This window comes from Drosophila bipectinata, chromosome 2R, assembly GCF_030179905.1.
Source record: "Drosophila bipectinata strain 14024-0381.07 chromosome 2R, DbipHiC1v2, whole genome shotgun sequence".
NCBI lineage: Eukaryota > Metazoa > Arthropoda > Insecta > Diptera > Drosophilidae > Drosophila > Drosophila bipectinata.
In genome coordinates, this window is record NC_091737.1 from 12,885,786 (window position 1) to 12,904,182 (window position 18,397).

Below are 18,397 nucleotides of genomic sequence, written 5' to 3' on the forward strand. Positions count from 1 at the left end.
TTACAGCTTCGTTTGGAATTTTTTAAAAGAGGCAATGGCTGGCGACCTTTTCTATATAACTTTACATTTAATTTATGCGACTTGTTACAAAGGAAGACCAACTTTCTGTCCAGACTTGCCTACTCTTATGTGAAGCCATTTCTAATTCTTAATTATACCTGTCCCTTTAAGGTAAATATGTACTCTTTAAAGAATAAACATAATTTTTACAATTTAACATTTTTAGACCAATGATTGGGTAAAATGTGACAAATTCGAGCTTGATTTAGAGCAGATACGGAATCGTTTTCCCATCGACACCGGGGAATATGCCGCTCAGATTACATTTTACTACAAAAATGTTCGAAAAATTACAATTAATGGTTCGATGGAATACTCGAACTATAGAGAACCCTAAGATATTCTTTGAATCCAATATATAAGACCATGTTGTATTATAATTAAAAACCCAATTAGAATGAGCCAATTATAAACAGATTATCCAGTTCATCTAACTGGAAAGTAAACAAAATAAAGGAATAAAATGCATCTGTCATAAAAAATATAAATTATTATGAAAATGAAAAATTCTATTTCTGCCAACCTTAATTTTAATCAATTTGAATGAACTAATATATAATTAAAAAGAGATTTTGAAATATTTATGATTCTAATAATCCGATAAGTCAAGTTTATAAAATTCCAACAAGGCAAAGGCCAATGTGGACTCCAGTTTTAAAGCCAACAGCCATGAACTTAGTATTCTTTTTCGGAGTATTTCTTTTAGCTAGCCAATCGATAGTAGATGGAAAGTTCAAGAGTCTTCACTGTACTATTCTAGATGAAAACTATGGAGAATTTCGGATCTGCAAAATAAAAGCTATAAATCGCTTCAGAAACTCCATCAATGTCCTCTACCGCCATATAAAGCCCCTCAAGGAGGCCACAGTAAGTTTTTTAGTTGATTTCCAAATTAAAAGACTCATCATGACCGTCATAGGTTCGTATGGAAATATTCAAGAGAGCAAATGGCTGGCACCCTTTTCTGTATAATGTCTCGGTGAATTTGTGCGATTTGTTGCAACGAAACAAAAGCTATCTCATGAGAATAGCCTATGAATACGTTAAACCTTATTTGACTATCACCGACGCCTGCCCTTGGAAGGTAATCAATATTTCCAAATATATCATATTTTAATAAGTTTCATTCATAGCTGAATGCCACTGTAAAATGCGAGAAATTCGAGCTGGATTTGGATTTGTTGCATGCTCGTTTTCCCTTCGAATCGGGAGAATATGCTGCACAATTTACATTCTACCACAAAAAGATTCCAAGGGTGTCCGTTAATGGATCAGCAGAGTACGTCAACTATAAAGAAAACTAACTAATAATTTATTTGTTACATTTTCTTCAATATATTGATATATTTTATGGATAGTTTTCTATGCCCACAACGGTTGCTATATCTTTAGCAATAGGCATCTGATTCATAAGAGAAATACCATAATCGATTTGTAGATTAATTCTCCACAAATCTGCATCAAAATCTAAGAGCAACATTTTTTTTTTTGATATTTTGTGAAATTTTTCGGGTAGTCTCCTTCAAAAACGTGGAAAATGCAGGGAGCATTATTTGGTCCACAGCGATAGCTACATTTTTGGCACTAGGCATCCAATTCATGAGCGGAATACCTTAATAAGCGGAATAAAATTACAATTAATGGTTCGATTAAAATCTCGAACTATGAGAACCCTAAGGAGTGCCAATAATACATTTCAAATTATTTTTTATAAAAGTATATTTTTATTCTGTTCTTCGAGTCCAGTATACGAGACCATGTTGTATTATAATTGAAAACCTAATTAGTAGTAGACAAGATATTAATGAGCCAATTATAAAAAGATTATCCAGTTCATCTAACTGGAAAGTAAACAAAATAAAGGAATAAAATGCATCTGTCATGGGTATAAAATATATAAATTATTCTAAATAATCAAAAATGAAAAATTCTATTTCTGTGAACCTTAATTTTAATCAATTTGAATGATTTAATATATAATTAAAAAGAGATTTTGAAATATTTATGATTCTAATAACCCGATAAATAAAGTTAATAAAATTCAAACAAGGCAAACCCCAATATGGACTTTAGTTTTAAAGCCAAAAGCCATGAACCTAGTATTGTTTTTCGGAGTATTTCTTTTAAGCCAATCGGTAACAGAGGGAAAATTTAAGAGTCTTCACTGTACTATTCTAGAACAAAACTATGGAGATTTTCCAATCTGCAAAATAAAAGCGATAAATCGCTATCGTAACTCCATTAATGTCCTGTACCGGCAGATAAAACCCGTCATGGAGGTCACAGTAAGTTTTCACTTGACTTTCAAATTAAAAGAATGTCGTGACAGTCATAGAGTTATCCTGACAGGTTCGTATGGAAATATTCAAGAGAGCAAATGGCTGGCACCCTTTTCTATATAATGTCTCGGTGAACTTGTGCGATTTGTTGCAACGTAACAGGAGCTATCTCATGAGAATGGCCTATGAATACATTAAACCTTATTTGACTATCACCGACGCCTGCCCCTGGAAGGTAATCAATATTTCGAGATATATAATATTTTAATAAGTTTCTTTTTTAGCTGAATGCCACTGTAAAATGTGAGAAATTCGAGCTCGATTTGGATTTGTTGCACGCTCGTTTTCCCTTTGAATCGGGAGAATATGCTATACAGTTTACATTCTACCACAAAAATATTCCAAGATTGTCTGTGAATGGATCCGCAGAGTACGTCAACTATAGAGAAAACTAACTAATAGTTTATTTGTTATATTTTTTTCTATATAAAGATATATTTTATGGATTGTTCTCTGTGCCTCTGTGCCTAAAGATGGCTATATCTTTGGCATTAGTTTCTTGAAGGGAATATCAATCGATTAATCGATTTGTAGATTAATTCTCCACAAATCTGCATCAAAAACGTAGAACATAATTTTTTTTGGATATTTTGTGAAATTTTCTGGGTAGTCCCCTTTAAAAACGTGGAAAATGGATGGGGGCATTATTTGGTCCACAGCGATAGCTATATCTTTGGCAATAGGCATCCGATTCTTGAGCGGAATACCTTAATCGATTTGTAGATTAATTCTCCACAAATCTGCATCAAAATCTAAAAACATAATTTTTTTTGGATATTTTGTGAAATTTTCTGGGTAGTCCCCTTCAAAAACGTGGAAAATGGATGGGGGCATTATTTGGTCCACAGCGATAGCTATATCTTTGGCATTAGGCCTCCGATTCTTGAGCGGAATACCTTAATCGATTTGTAGATTAATTCTCCACAAATCTGCATCAAAAACGTAGAACATAATTTTTTTTTGATATTTTGTGAAATTTTCTGGGTAGTCCCCTTCAAAAACGTGGAAAATGAATGGGGGCATTATTTGGTCCACAGCGATAGCTATATCTTTGGCAATAGGCATCCGATTCCTGAGCGGAATACCTTAATCAATTTGTAGATCGATTTTCCACAAATCTGCATCAAAATCTAAGAACATAATTTTTTTTGGATATTTTGTGAAATTTTCTGAGACCCCTTCAAAAACGTTGGAAATGGATGGGGGCATTATTTGGCCCACAGCTATAGCTATATCTTTGGCAATAGGCATCCGATTGTTGAGCGGAATACCTTAATCGATTTGTAGATTGATTTTCCACAAACCTGCATCAAAATCTAAGAACATAATTTTTTTTTGATATTTTGTGAAATTTTCTGGGTGAGACCCCTTCAAAAACGTGACAAATGAATAAAGGTCCTAGTTGGCCCACAGCGATAGCTTTATCTTTGGCAATAGGCATCCGAATCTTGAGCGGAATACCTTAATCGATTTGTAGATAATTTCTCCACAAATCTGCATTAAAATCAGAGAGCATATTTTTTTATAGATTTTTTTGGGAAATTTTCTGGAACTATGGCGATCCTTGCCATCAATTATTTGATTCGAAAGCGAATTAGCTTAAATTTTAAGCCATTTTGTTGTTCGTTTCGTTATAATCTGCATTAAAAAGGTTGTTGACACAAAGCATTTTTTTGGGTTGAGTTTTTTGCTTCATTGATTTAAAATTGTTCGCGATAAACATTTAAGATTCGCTGAAGAAACATCGATTGAGCAATTTGGTGCCCACTTACCTAAACGATATAATGTTTTCATTAAAAGGTGAGTCCCATGGTGCCCGATCTATAAAAGGCACCTTTGCTTTGGTTTGCGGCTCAAATTGCAACACCGACTTGAAGCAATGTTACTGAAGATAATTTTTGAAATTTTACTAATTTCCTCAGTGGCTGTAGAGGGAAAGTTCAAGAGCCTTGTTTGTACCTCTGTGGACAAGGACTATGGTGAATTTAAAACTTGCAAAATAAAAGTGCTAAATCGATACAGGAACTCCCTCAATCTACACTACGTGCACTATCTTCCTATCGAAACTGCAATTGTAAGTATTTCATTGAATTGTGAGGTCTTTTCTATTAAATAAACTTCAACAGGTTCGAGTGGAGTTTTTCAAAAGAGCCAATGGCTGGCGACCTTTTCTGTACAACTTCACTCTCAATCTATGCGAATTTCTGAAAAAGCCAAACAACTTGGTGGCCAAAATTGCCTACTCCTACTTTAAACCATATGCTACTTTACATTATTCCTGTCCTTTCAAGGTAAATTATTTTCTATAGTAAGGAGTTATAAATAATAGAACTCAAAATTTTCAGAGAAACGATTGGGGGAGACTGGATAACTTTACTTTAAATCTGGAGGAGATACGTGATCGTTTTCCCATTGACACAGGGGAATATGCTGCCCAGGTTTCCTTTTACTACCAAAATGTTCTAAAAACTTCTGTTAATGGTTCGGCGGAATACTTGAACTACAGGGAAACCTAGTAATCAAATTTGTAAATACTTTATTATACAAATATATATATGAGCGTAATTTTTAAACAAAATGGAAAAGTCATTGAAGCACAAAAAGTTTGCCAATAATACTCTGATCCTATTTTAGGCCATCAAGCATTATTATTTTTGTCTGGGTTTATTGCACAGGTCATTTTAAATTGTTCGTAATACACATCAACATTTCCTGATAATACATGTATTTTGCAATTTATTGAGAAATTACCGAAATTATATAATATTGTCCACTAAAGGTTTATTTTGGTGAACACAAAAGTTGGCCATCTATATAAACTTTATAATATAAAGCTATTCCCCATTTAGTATTAATAGCTTCGACAACTAGTTGCAAAAATGTTATGCAAGATCATTTTTGGACTTTTACTAATATATTCAGTGGCTGTGAAGGGAAAGTTCAAGAACCTTGTTTGTACCTCATTTGACAAGGACTATGGACAATTTGTAAATTGCAGAATAAAGGCAATAAATCGATACAAGAACTCCATTAATATACACTATGTGCACCTTCTTGATACCGGAAATGCAATGGTAAGTTTTCCAATAACTTGTAAAATAATGTGAATAAAATAAATCTCAACAGGTTCGTGTGGAATTTTTCAAAAGAGCCAATGGCTGGAGACCTTTTCTATACAATTTTACAATCAATCTATGCGATTTTCTGAAAAAGCCAAATCATTTGGTGGCCAAAATTTCCTACTCCTATTTCAAACCTTTTACTACTTTTCATTTTTCTTGTCCTTTAAAGGTAAATCCGCTTCTAGAAATAGAAATAAATAATTTTAGAACTGTTACACTTTCAGAAAAACGATTGGGGAAAAATCGAAAACTTTACTTTAGATCTGGAGGAGATACGTGACCGTTTTCCCATTCCAACTGGGGAATATGCTGCTCAGGTTTCATTTTACTACAAAAATGTTCTAAAAACTTCTATTAATGGTTCGGCGGAATACCTGAACTATATGGAAACCAAGTAACCAGCTCTTAAAATTATGCCAGCGGAATATATTAATTACAGAGACCACTGACCAATAATACATGTTTCACTTACTGTTTTGAATTCGCTTCAACCATTAAACATTTTTTGCAATTATAGATGTAAATCTTGTTTATAATTTCTCAATTATTTTAAGGTTCATTTGTTTGGAAAATAAAATACACATCACATCCTCACCTTTATTTACGATTTTGATTTCAAAGCCAATGCCATGGCACCTGTGATAATTTTTGGTCTGTTGCTGGGAACGTTTGTGGGAGTGGAAGGCAAGTTTAAGAGTCTTCACTGTACTGTTCATGATAAGGACTATGCGGAAATACCAGTTTGCCAATTAAATCCAATTAATAAATTCAGAAACTCAGTAGATGTCTTGTACAAACAGAAAAAGGCCACTAATGAAGCCATGGTATGCTTTCTGTAAAAAATATTCTAAAAATCTAAAACATAATCATGAAATGTTAAAATCCTGACAGATTCGAATGGAAACATTTAAAAAAGGCAAGGTATGGCTACCATATATATACAACAGCACCCTTAAAATGTGCGATTTATTGAAAAAGAACAAAAACTTTGTCTTTACTCGGGCCTTTTCTTTTGTAAAGCCATATCTAACAATAACAAATTTTTGTCCCTGGAAGGTAACTATTTTTTATGAATTTTATATATGATTTTAATATTTTTTCCAACTAGGAAAATAGCACAATTAAGTGTACGAACTTTGAACTCGACCTGGATGGATTACGCAATCGTTTTCCCTTAGAGAAAGGAGAGTATGCCGTGGAAATCACAATTCTGTATGAAAATATTCGAAGAGTATCTATTAATGGTTCAGTCAACTACTCCGACTACAAAGATGTTTGGAAGAAAACGAAAAACTAAACCTGAGACTAAAATATATTATATGAACATGAATTATATTATTTTTAAAATTAGATTTAAATGCGCTGATAGTGCGCTGAATATTTTTTAATTTGTAAACCCTCCATAGATAAATATAACATTAAATAGTAATTTGTAACCCAGTTTAGTACATTTCTACATTCATTTTCAAATCAGCTGCCATGTTGGCCGTGTTTGTTGGCGGAATTCTATTGGTAACATCCATGGAAGTGGAGGCCAAGTTTAGTAGCTTCCATTGTGAAGTGATTGACAAAGACTTTGGAGAATTTCCCATTTGTACCATAAAGGAAATCAATCGTTTTAGGAACTCGATTAATTTCTTGTACCGACAGAAACAAGCAGCCAAGAAGGTTACGGTGGGTTGGCATTAGAACTTATTTATAGAATATTATTATTTATTTATTATTTTTGAATAAATATTTTCAGGTTCGTTTTGAAGTCTTCAAAAAGAGTGTAGGGTTCTGGCGACCTTTTATTTACAATATTACAATCGACTTGTGTGAGTTTTTGGGAAAAGAGAACAACGCTGTAATGAAACTGGCTTTCAAAAACTTGAAGCCTTACCTGACTCTCAAGAACTCTTGTCCCTTTAAGGTAAATATATATATATATACATATATTAGATACTGATTTTATACTATTTATTTATTTATATTTAGCCGAATGACACTGTAAAATGTGAAAACTTAGAGATGGATTTTCAAAAGATTACATCCCGTTTCCCCTTAGAGTCGGGGGAATACGGTCTTCAAGTTAGTTATTTCCAACAAAAGACTTTGAGGCTTTCCATCAACGGATCAGCCAAGTTTATCAAAAATGGAGATAAATAGATGCTAAATACTGAAAAAAATAATTAAATAAAGAATGTCTGGTATAATTTCAATGATTATAACTACTCTAAACTATAATTCAACCAGGGAAATAAATTAGAAACAAGTTAGTGTGTTGCCAACCAATTTATAGTATGGACTTGTTGCTTCATTGGTCAAAAATGATTCGCGATAAACATTCAATAGTCACCAAAGAAAAATCCCCCATTGTGCAATTTAACGTCCAATTACCAAAATGACCTAATGTTTTCATTATAAGGTTCATTTAAGTGGATCCGTGGTTGCCGAATTCAATAAAATCCCCATTAGTTTGACTTCTGGCTTTATAAGAACTATGGTAGCCTTTTGGATAATATTTCTAGTTCTACTATCCTCTCTAAATGTGGAGACGAAATTCAAGAGTCTTCACTGTACCAACTACGATGAATCGCTGGGGACAATATTGCAATGCCGAATCAAGGCCATCAACCGGTACAGGAACTCTATAAGTATTTGGTTCCGACAGAAACAGACCGTTAATAATATTCATGTGAGTTTATCTCTCATAAGGACATTCAGAGTCCTATAAAATATATCCTTTTCAGATGCGAGTGGAGTTTTTTAAAAGAGCCAATGGCTGGCGACCTTTTCTCTACAATATTTCCTTTAATCTTTGTGACTTTTTGTCAAAAAGGAATAATATGATTATTGGACTGGCCTATGAATATGTGAAGCCCTTTATTCCGGTAGCCAATTACACGTGTCCTTTTAAGGTTGGTGATTGAAGCTCCTAACTATGTATAATACGTATTCTAACTAATTAATTCTTTTTAGAAAAATCACCTCCTCAAGTGTACAGATCTAGAATTCGATATTGAAAAATTCCGTATTCGTTTCCCCATCGAAACAGGAGAGTATGCTGCCCAAATGAGTTGGATAGTCCGCAAGAAAGTGACTTTAACACTAAATGGATCAATGGAATATCACAATTACAGAGAACACTAAGCTCTAGTTTGATTCTAAAGGGTATTTTCACTTCAATTAAAAATCTCGCTTAAATGATTATTCGCAAAAAAAAGATGTGTGATTAGAGTTCTAAATTGAAATGCGGCATACTGACAAAAGTAAATCAGGGCATGGCAAACAAGTCCTGAAAGTAGCCAAAAAAAAAACAGGACTTTGACACAATAATCAAACGAAGTGTCCTTTGTGTGTGGATGCAACAAAAAACTGAAGGAAAAAAGCATAGCCCGATAGCTATAGCAGGTGGTGGGCGTGGCAGCGTCAAATTAGGCAGTAGTGTTATCTAATTAGCCGCCTACAAGATAACACCTTATGCCCCTGCCACAACCACTCGTTGGCTCTGGTGTGTGTGTGTGTGAAGTGGTGCCAGGCGCCGGCCATCATATTTCGCAATTTAACTCACACGAAAAGATTGTTGTTGCCCCTTTTTCTTTATCCTTTTTTTTTTGGTAAATTTTTTCACAAACTCTGGACTAGCTTTGGCACTGGATTTTTTTCCTTTTCCACTTTTTTTTAGAGGCGCTCAAGTTTCATAACAACGGAAATGCAAAAGTTTTTGTGCAAAACAAAGCACCAACTTTTTTATTTCTCTTGGCAATTATGTGCTCAAAGAAAGAGACGGGACGTGGAATGAGAAAGAGATACATAGCTGGATAGCCCAGTCAAATAATGATAATGAAGCACACGAGGCTCGGCCAAAAGGATTTTTCAAGAAAAGTCTACAAAAAAAAGTTGAAAATAAATCGTAACACGCTTTTCCAACAATTTTTTCGCGACTCAACACATGACGGGAGTTGCATGCAAAAGTATCTCATAGATAGATCCACATGTGTGGGGGTAATTTGTTTAATTTGCTTACCTTTCGGGTGGAAGAGGGGGCAAAAAAAAAAAAATACTGATAGAAGACCTCACCGAAAGGTAAATTTTCGTGGCTTTTCCAGTTTTTCTACTCAGATTTGTTTCTTTTTCTTTTTTTTTTTTTTGAAGGTTGGCCGCCTTTTAGCTAATGGCCATAAAGGATAATGGAAACAACAACAACAACTACAATAACATTAAAAGAGAAACTAAAGTCAAACTAAATTAAAATATTTTAAATTCAAAAGCTAGCAAAAGTTTTATCAATAAAATGCTAGCGAGGTAGTCTAGCTAGCTTTTTTTTTGGTTGATTTGGGTTTGGAATTTGTTTAACTGCAAATCAGATAGAGATCTCTTACAAATGTCTGCATTACCGAGTGTAAGCCCAGTTAAGGGTGTGTTGGCCGGCAATTGAAACATCAGCAATACTTGAGCAATATGCAATATGTCGAAAGGAATTCAACACCCCCATAAGGAGTCGAAGGATGTTGCCTTTTCTGGCTTAAAAATCACTTAAGACTAGTGTCTCTATCCGTTTTGGCCCGTCAGCAGAACACACGGCTGGCCAAGACGACACTCATGTATCGAGTGCAATAATCAACACGGTCTCTCCCCACCAACTTTGGTAGTCTTTTTTCTGTGGACCTCAGCAGATATTTTGGCTTTGGCCCGAGGGTGCACATTGTCAGCTTGGCTAATCTTTGCTTGGATCTCAAAAAAAAAAAAAAAGCCAACAAAAGAACGGTGTGCTTTATTTCTTAAATCTAAACCTTAAATATAAGTCAATATGTAGTCCTAGTTTAGCTTAAAATTACTTCTTAACAACGTGCTTACAAGCTAATTCCTTAATTCCCAAAGTTGCAACTCTCAATTGCCACAAATTGGCATCATTCTGGCCAAGTCTTGAGCACTTTACGCCCAAACGAACTGATTTTGTTGGCCACTTTTCTTTCTGGAAAAATCATTGAGCCATTCTGGCCACTCACGGAAACTTTACGATAACTTGTTACTCAGCACACACAACACTAATGAAGCCCCCTATACCGATTGTTTATTTTGGCCTGGCCAAAAGCAAAACACCGGCCACCAGGGAGTGTGAAAATCAATGGACGATGGGAGCAATAGCATTCACAGCTGAGTGCAGCAGCCGTGCCCTCGGGGGGCGTTGAAGACGCTTCTCGATTTAATTGAATAATTGCTAGTCATGCCACGTCCTGCCACGTCCAAGGCCTGGACGAAATCAGCGAATCTTTAGCCATCTCCATTGAAGCTGAAACGAGCCTTTCAACCTCAAAAAGTGACGGAACAAAAGCCGGGAAATCTTACGCCAGGAGACTGCGTCAGGACTTTGTTTCCAGGGCTCCGATGCAAATGCAACCTGCAACCTGCAACCTGCAACCTGCAAACTGCAACCTGCAACCTGCAGCATCAGCGATACACCTGCTGGAACTACCCTTTGGCTATTTATGCGCCGCATTTGATATTCGGGTCTACAAAATCCTCGAGACTTACCGTTCCCAAGTGGCACATTCGTTTGCGTTGTTGTCGATTGTGGCGCCTGCTGTTGTTGCTGTTGCTGCTGCTCCGTTGTCACCGCGCTGGACAATTTATTTGATGTTGTGGTGGCCGCTCCTACTGATGTGGCTGTGGTGCTGGCCGCTGCCTCGACTTTGTTGCCTCCAGCTCCGTTGATGGCCAATGTGGTGACACTCTTGCCCAACCTTAGAATCGTTGTGCCCGCTGATGACGATGGCGTGGCAGCAACCGCAGATGCCGCCGCCGCTTTAAGCTTGTGCAGCGACCCGGGTACGCCCTTGGCCGTCTTCGTGGTGCGTGTCACGCTTAGGATGCTCGCTGTGGAGAGCTGGGAGCTATTGGCCGGCGGCGAGGTGGCCATGGAAGTGCTACTTGAAGCTGTGGTCGAGTTTCGAATAACCAGTATGGATTGGGATTTCTCCAGACGTTTCAGAGTTTGCAGCACAAAGGGGGATTTGGTGTCGCCATTGCTCTCGGAACTGAGACTCCGCGTGGCCTAAAATAATTAACAAAATTAGTTTATAGTTTTTTAAGAATTAAAGTAACAGTTCCTTACATGTTTAAGCATAAAAGGCCGCTCCGCCAGCTTGGTTTGCGTGCCGCTGGCCTGCTTGGATCGCTCCTGGGCCTTCAACACGCTCTCCAGCTGGCTGGCATTGATGGGCGTCTGCAACAGGATCGTGTTGCTGCTGCTGGCCTCCTTGTTGTTACCGCTGGCCACAATGGAGATGGTAGAGTTGCTGCCGCTACCGTTGCTAATGGAGTTCGAGGTGCTGCTCTGGCCGGGATTCGAACTCTGGACAATTGTTTTGCGTGCCACAGTGGTGGTTGTGGGCAGTTGGTTAAGCGTAATGGCCGTGGACGAGTGGTTTTTGTTGTCCTGCTGTTGTTGCTGCTGCTGCTGCTGCTGCTGTTCGCTGAGCAGGCTAAGTATATCCTGCTTATTCTGGATGATAATTTGTCCATTTTCGTTGCGTGTTCCCCGCAATAGAATGATATTGCTGGCGGACTGATGTTGCTGCTGCTGCTGGAGTTGCTGCTTCTGCTGTGGCTGTTGCATGGCCCCGATCTTGAGCTTGGCCGCTCGCAGAGTCGTCGTTGTCTTGGTGTCTCTAGCTGCTGTCTTGATGGAATCAACTTCATTGCTTAGCTTGCCGCTGCTCAGTGATCTGATTAGAACATTTTTGGAATTGACTTGACCTGAAAAACAAAAAAAAAGAGTTATCAGTAATTTCCAATAAATATCCTGAAAGTCCACAAGTTTTCGAATAAAAACTGACAAGCTGACAAGCCGACAAGCCCATTGTATGCAAATTCAATGGAAAGTTCATAAGCACGACAAGATTTATGACTCCATCTCGATCGAGAGCATCGAGAACTGGCGGCATTAGAAGCGCCCCGTGCCATTGTTGGCCGGAAAAAGGGGCGGCAAGCATTACGTATCCGCCGCGTACGCCGGGACGGGTCATTCCACTGGACACCAGTGGAGGGGAGAATCCAGCGCTAAATCAAGCGAAAGACGACATGTTTATGGCAGGGACGAAGGACTACTTAGCCGAGGAGACCCCCTCAACACAAAAACGCAATAAAAGTGCAACAAACAAACAGCGAGTTACCAGCCAAGAAAGGAGGAGAAAGTACAGTGGATGGCTAAAGCAAAGGATATCCTGGAGAAGGGTTAGGGGTATCCTCTGTCCTGCATGCGTTGCCAAATATAGACTCTCAAGGCTGAAGGCGACACGGAACGTAAAGTGCGCGCCGGAAACATTTCAAAATGTAGCCTAAACACTTGTCCGGCTCTTCTGGTTGCACACCCCTTGAGGGGGGTCAAGGGGCCAACACCACCCCCAAAATGTGACTACAACTGTGTCCATGTGTCCATGTGTGTGTTTGTTTTTCGCAAAAACGTGCGGGTCATAATTAGCCGTTGACGCCGCCTTCAGCTAAAGCGGGGGGGAGGGGACAGAGGCAGCGCCACATGCGACCCATCTGACCCCAAGTGGACGAGTGTCTGTGACCCTTGGCCCTCCCCCCGTGGCCATGTCTCTGTGTGCGAAAAGGTCGCCTGCCGCCAGAATCGGACTAGGATCAGAATAGATTTGGACGGTCGGCAGTATGGCAGGATGGCCATCCATTCGGGCGCACATACTTCATTGTAATGTATGGCGGAGCAGCCACAACAACCTATGTGGGGCTCAAGAGAGGGGGGTGGGGAGAGAGGGGGGGCTGGCCCGAGAGCTGTCCGCGTAACACATAAAACACTCTTGGCCAGGGCGGGCTGAAGCTTCGCATATTTTTGCGTTCGTCGCGGCTTTTGATGTGCAACGGCCAAGGTACAGTGGGGCAAGAACGAAAATAAATGGAAATAAATTTAAATAATAGAAATATTTCAAAAATTATATCTATTATTGGCCTTAAGTTATAACTCATACTTGTGAGAAAAGATCTTAAAAAGTTCCTGCCACATATATCCTTTATTTTAGCCCACTGTATCCTACCACGTGGTCTCGACAATTGCCCACCCAGGGGGGAGGAGAAGCTGGCGGGGTTGGCGGTAAAAACTTTACGGATAGCTGTACAAATTGCAAGTCTATTGAATTTTTATTAGAAGCATAAATCAAAAAGAGCGTTAGATAGAGCGTGAGGAGTGCCGGGGAAGGAGTTCGATAAATATGTCAATAGATTCTGGACATAGATTGCCAACCAAGGGTTAAGAAAGAGGCCGAATCAACCAGGAGTCTGTGAAGGTTTAAGGAAACCACAAATAGAAAATATAAAAAAAATAACAAATAATATTTGATTAAGCTTATCAATAGACTAGAGGTACTGTCTGATTAGTTTTTAATGAGTTTCTGAGATAAGACATCTATTTTAGTTCCAATAGTGGGGTGTTTTTTTTTTTATAGCTGGGGTGGTAAACAATTGATTCAAAACAGCTGATTTTGTGTATAGGAATTTTTATGTGAAAACCCAGTGAAAACCCATGGGTTAAGGGCCCAAAGACACGTCAAAACAAAACAAGAAAACGAAACAAAACAAAACTAATTGGAAAACCAATATGCTGGGAAATCGAATCGGGCCACTCGTAATCGTTATCTATCATTGCGTTGGAATCGGGAGATACGGGGAATATGCCACAGATATTGGGGGAGGCGACAGATATTTCAAAGGAATCCCCTTTTCGAGGGGGTGGGGGGACTGGGGTGGCTCATTCTGTGACACTTACTTTGGAGTTTCTGGCTGGAAGTAGAAGAAGAAGATTGCGAAAAGCTGGAACAAACATCGGGCACATTTTCCATGTGGCGCAGCTTTTGCGACAATTTTAGAATGCACTATCCTCTGGCTGTGGCACATTTATTGAGATGCATTTCCATTTTTGCACACCAGCTCACACACACGCACACCCACGGGGGCACCGAAGACACACACACACACCAGCAGCAGAACGCAGCAGAATTCTCGGATATCGAAAAAAGGTAAACAAAACTTTTTCCACACCTTCGTGTGCAATTCCGCGTGCTATTCGTTGCCTCTGCCGCGGCTCATGCATTAAATGCAATAGAAAATCAATAATATCACCGTTTTGCACGCGAAATTATTAAAAAAAACCCATTGCGAAAATGTTTTTAGTTGTCAACAGAATCTGGAAAATAAATAGTTATCGATATATGCCCAGATAGAAATGAGAGTGTAGTGGTGGTAGAAGTCAGCTGGGAGAATGTGAGAATACAGTCCACATACTCTAATTGGTTTTATTAAAATTATACAGTTTATCTAAAAGAAATTCTGGTTTTAAACAGATTTTTAAAAAGATTATTTCTTTTTTAAATCCAGTAAAAAAAATTATTAATCTTTGAAAATAAAATATCGATATATTGCCGATATAATACAAGAAAGCACACAATCCATTTGGGGAGTAAGATTTAGGATGCAAAAGCTTGTTAAATTCTTAAAAACTCGTATTAATGGTAAAAAATCTGAAAAATATATAGTTATCGATATATAAGGAGATGAAAACAGAGTCCTCACAATCCACACTTGCGGAGCGCCACCTAGGCTCAATAAATGTTGCATACGAGACTTGCAGCACTGGTTATTTAAAATTTTCCCGCCAAAAGACAAATATTTGAAAAATATTTTAAACAGAAAACCTTATTTTTACGTTTATGTTGTATAACTATGCGACTAAAAACTGAATTTTTTCTGGCTATTCTCTAAATTGATTAAGCAAAATGTAACTTAAAAAGCTCAAATAAAAATAGACTTTTATATTCAGACTCCAAGTATAGAAAGCTTGCAAAGTTGGAGAAGATGTTATAATCCGCTTTTGAAGCCATTTTATTATCTATTTATTGTTTATATGTAAGCCCTTGTCTTTCCGTTTCCTTGATAAGTACCGAACTTTCGCCAAACTTTCCTTGAATTTACCTTCCAGTCCACACCACACCGCCCCGGCCAGGCCAGGCCGCAATTTCAGCGGAAGTCCCCGGCTCTATCAACGGTCGGTCGGTCGGCGATGGAGCGAACACCAGAATAATTGCTGTGTGCCAGTGCCAGTGCCAGTCGGTGCCAGTATGTAATCGTCAACAACAAAACTAACAACAATTGCAACAACATCAACACACACATATAGATAACTGGCTATAGCTGCTGGGTTGTTATTTTATTGTCGCTTTTGTTGCACATTGAAAATAATACACAAAATAATTGAATTACTCGAAAAGTGTGCATGTCCCGTATGCGTGTGTCTGTGTGTTTTTTATTGGGGGGCGTTCAGGGCTTGCTGATAAGCTCTGATCAACAGCTTAAACGAGATAAGCGCTGCTCATTTGCATTTACAGTGGGTACACTGGGTAACTGAAAAACAGCATCTTTATGAATACTAAAGGTCTTTTTAAAAGTCTAACTATCATACTATTTTTTAATGCTTTCTTTTAATAAATTTTCATTTTCTTTCCGTGTGTTTTGGGTTTTTTTTTGTTTTTTTTGTAACGACATGTGATAAGGAGCGTGAATTGGAAACGTGACTCGAGCCGGGCCGGGCATCAGCACGTAAATTATGCTGATGACTTGTCGTCGCACCCAGGCTCAGAAAAGCTCAGCACTGAAAACTGAAAAGCCAGCTCAATACTGTTGCGATGATTGCGCTTGAAAAATACCAGCACGTTCCTACCTGAGGAGGAAAAGCAACACCACCAACACCAACAACACCAACAACCTGCAACCAAGCAAGAAACAACAAGAATAACCAGCTACGGCTGCCATTTGATCGCAGCACACAAATATTTACAATACCATTTAATGACATTTTGCCATATAATACCAAATAACAAAAAAAAAAACATTTATTTGGTTAATTGGGCCTTTGAACTCGAATATGCGCGATTGCGATGATGAAAACGCCACAAAGATAAAGTCATGCGACGAAACTTGATTTAAGACAAAGCTCGACGTCTGCCCCCAGACCAACCCCTCCTGCCCGCCTCCTCATCGTATCCGCAGTCAACGCCCCTTGGGTCGTGATAACAATTATAAAAAAAAAAATAATAAAAACCATATACCAATCAAAATGCAATTGCGAATTTTTAAAGGCCATTATTACTTGCAAATAAGGGGGGCGGCATCAAACGCCCCCCCACAAGACATTTGGCTGCAACGCACTGGTCACCCTGTGGCCCCCAGAGTCGGGAAAAATCTCTCAATGAAATTGAATGGCCAGGCTTTCCTTTGGCCGGCGGAAAGTCAACTGGTAATCAAGTTGGAGCGGGAGAGAAACGGGCCAACTGCAGCCAACAGCGGCCTCTAACTGTAAACGGTCATTGAGCGGAGATCCAAAGGCCAGGACAACGAGCCACAGCCTCCAGAGCGGGCGATCTCAGAGAGCGGGTGTATGGGATCGGGATGTCACAGTGGGCTTGATTCGATAACCACTCCAATAAATTCTATATTTTATGGTTCAATTTTAATCCCTTGGGCTTTATTCGGAGAGGTGACTCTTACAAGAAACCTGTTTAGACTCGATTCAGACAATGCAAATTAGGGTTTTTTTTCTGAATCAGTTTATGCCAATTGGATACAATTTTTTAAAACGTAATAGGAGTCGGCAGTACAAATGGGTATACAAAAGCTGAAATATGAATTGGGGCCATTAAGTGTTATAGGTGATTGGATAACAGAAGAATTCGACTGCACTCGAATACCAGAAAGTATTTAAAGTATTTATGATTTCACGCCAATTTAATTTTCTAAGCGGATTTCTGTTCCACAGTACCTGCATCCAAACTGCAACTCTAACACACACATATACGCTCTCACCTGTACTTGAACTGCACACAACCACATCTTCGACTTAAGCCGGTTTTTGTGTAAAATGGGGGGAGGGGAGGGTCTCGGGGGGGCAACAGTCAAAATGTGGCAAAATGGTAAAGGAAAATGTGTACTGGAAAAATGCAAGGCATGCAACAAAACAATAGACCAACCAGCAAACAGCAGCAACAGCAACAACAACAAACGACATTGTCAGCAATAATCGAAATCCTGGTACATTATACGATCGACTGGAGGAACCAGTTTGATTGCAATTCAAGCCACCAAACAGCACCAGAAATTACGTATCACAAAAATAAATATATTTATCGTATCTGCTGGTGGAGCTGGTGGCCTCCTCGTCTTTTTCTGTGACCGAATGAAGCAACAACAACACTAAAATAATGTTGTCTTTCAACCAGGCTTTGTTTTAACGTCAGTCTAAGATTACAAAAACATACATATAGGCAACCCATCTGCATGGGTGAGTGAGTGAGAAATGCCCACCTGTTGCTGTAATAATTTAATTTCCTAAAACGATTTCGTTAGAATCTCGAGACAGTGCCGTATGTTCTGGCAATTGTGCAAAAATCACTTTTCTGGCAAATTGTAAAACAATTGAAAAGCAACAGGTAAACAAGCAGAAATACCCACACACTCACACACACATACATAGAGAAACAACCACAATCACACCTGAGCACTCATTCCAAGCCGAGTGAGTCCGCAGCTCCAACCGCAAAAGAGAAAACTACAGGGGATCACCTGCTTTGAAAATTGGAAGTCTTATGGGTTTAATAAAGGTGTTTTTGAGTGCATTTGCACCTGAAGATTAAATATTTATTGTTATTTGAAGTTAAGAATTCCATAATGGCTGCCTAGGCTATCCCCAGAAGTAGGCAACACTTAGTGTTCTCCAGCCTTCTCTCACAAGGACGAAGAGAGACTTATAACCCTGACTAGTTATCTGTGTAGCTCTCTCTGCAGGGTATTCAGGTAGTTCACCTGGTCGTCACCTGTTCCATAACA

At 38.5% G+C, this 18,397-nt stretch overlaps 2 protein-coding genes and 1 long non-coding RNA gene across 5 annotated transcripts in view; 2 read left to right on the forward strand and 1 right to left on the reverse strand.

Annotated features, from left to right (window-relative positions):
* The window catches only part of Camta (Calmodulin-binding transcription activator), a 39,265-nt gene extending 24,541 nt beyond the window's left edge, over nucleotides 1–14,724 (reverse strand). The window contains exons 1-3 of one of the 3 annotated variants that reach the window (XM_070278020.1): nucleotides 14,561–14,724; nucleotides 11,619–12,262; nucleotides 11,039–11,558 (exon numbers count right to left, since the gene is read on the reverse strand). In XM_070278020.1, the coding sequence (XP_070134121.1) occupies nucleotides 11,039–11,558; nucleotides 11,619–12,262; nucleotides 14,561–14,612 (1,216 nt within the window). In that variant the 5' untranslated portion in view covers nucleotides 14,613–14,724. Of the gene's footprint in view, nucleotides 1–11,038; nucleotides 11,559–11,618; nucleotides 12,263–14,288 lie in introns of all 3 variants that reach the window. The other 2 variants (XM_017250673.3, XM_017250670.3) reach the window with 2 other exon arrangements.
* LOC108131409 (uncharacterized) lies at nucleotides 8,004–8,653 on the forward strand. The gene is made up of 3 exons (XM_017250280.2): nucleotides 8,004–8,198; nucleotides 8,254–8,421; nucleotides 8,483–8,653. The coding sequence occupies exons 1-3, from the start codon at nucleotides 8,004–8,006 to the stop codon at nucleotides 8,651–8,653; spliced, it is 534 nt and encodes a 177-aa protein (XP_017105769.2).
* A 2,828-nt stretch (nucleotides 14,725–17,552) lies between the features above and the next one.
* On the forward strand, nucleotides 17,553–18,205 carry LOC138925977 (uncharacterized). Its single transcript, XR_011442248.1, has 2 exons — nucleotides 17,553–17,852; nucleotides 17,918–18,205. It is a non-coding gene; the product is annotated as an uncharacterized lncRNA (long non-coding RNA).
* The last annotated feature ends 192 nt before the right edge of the window (nucleotides 18,206–18,397 follow it).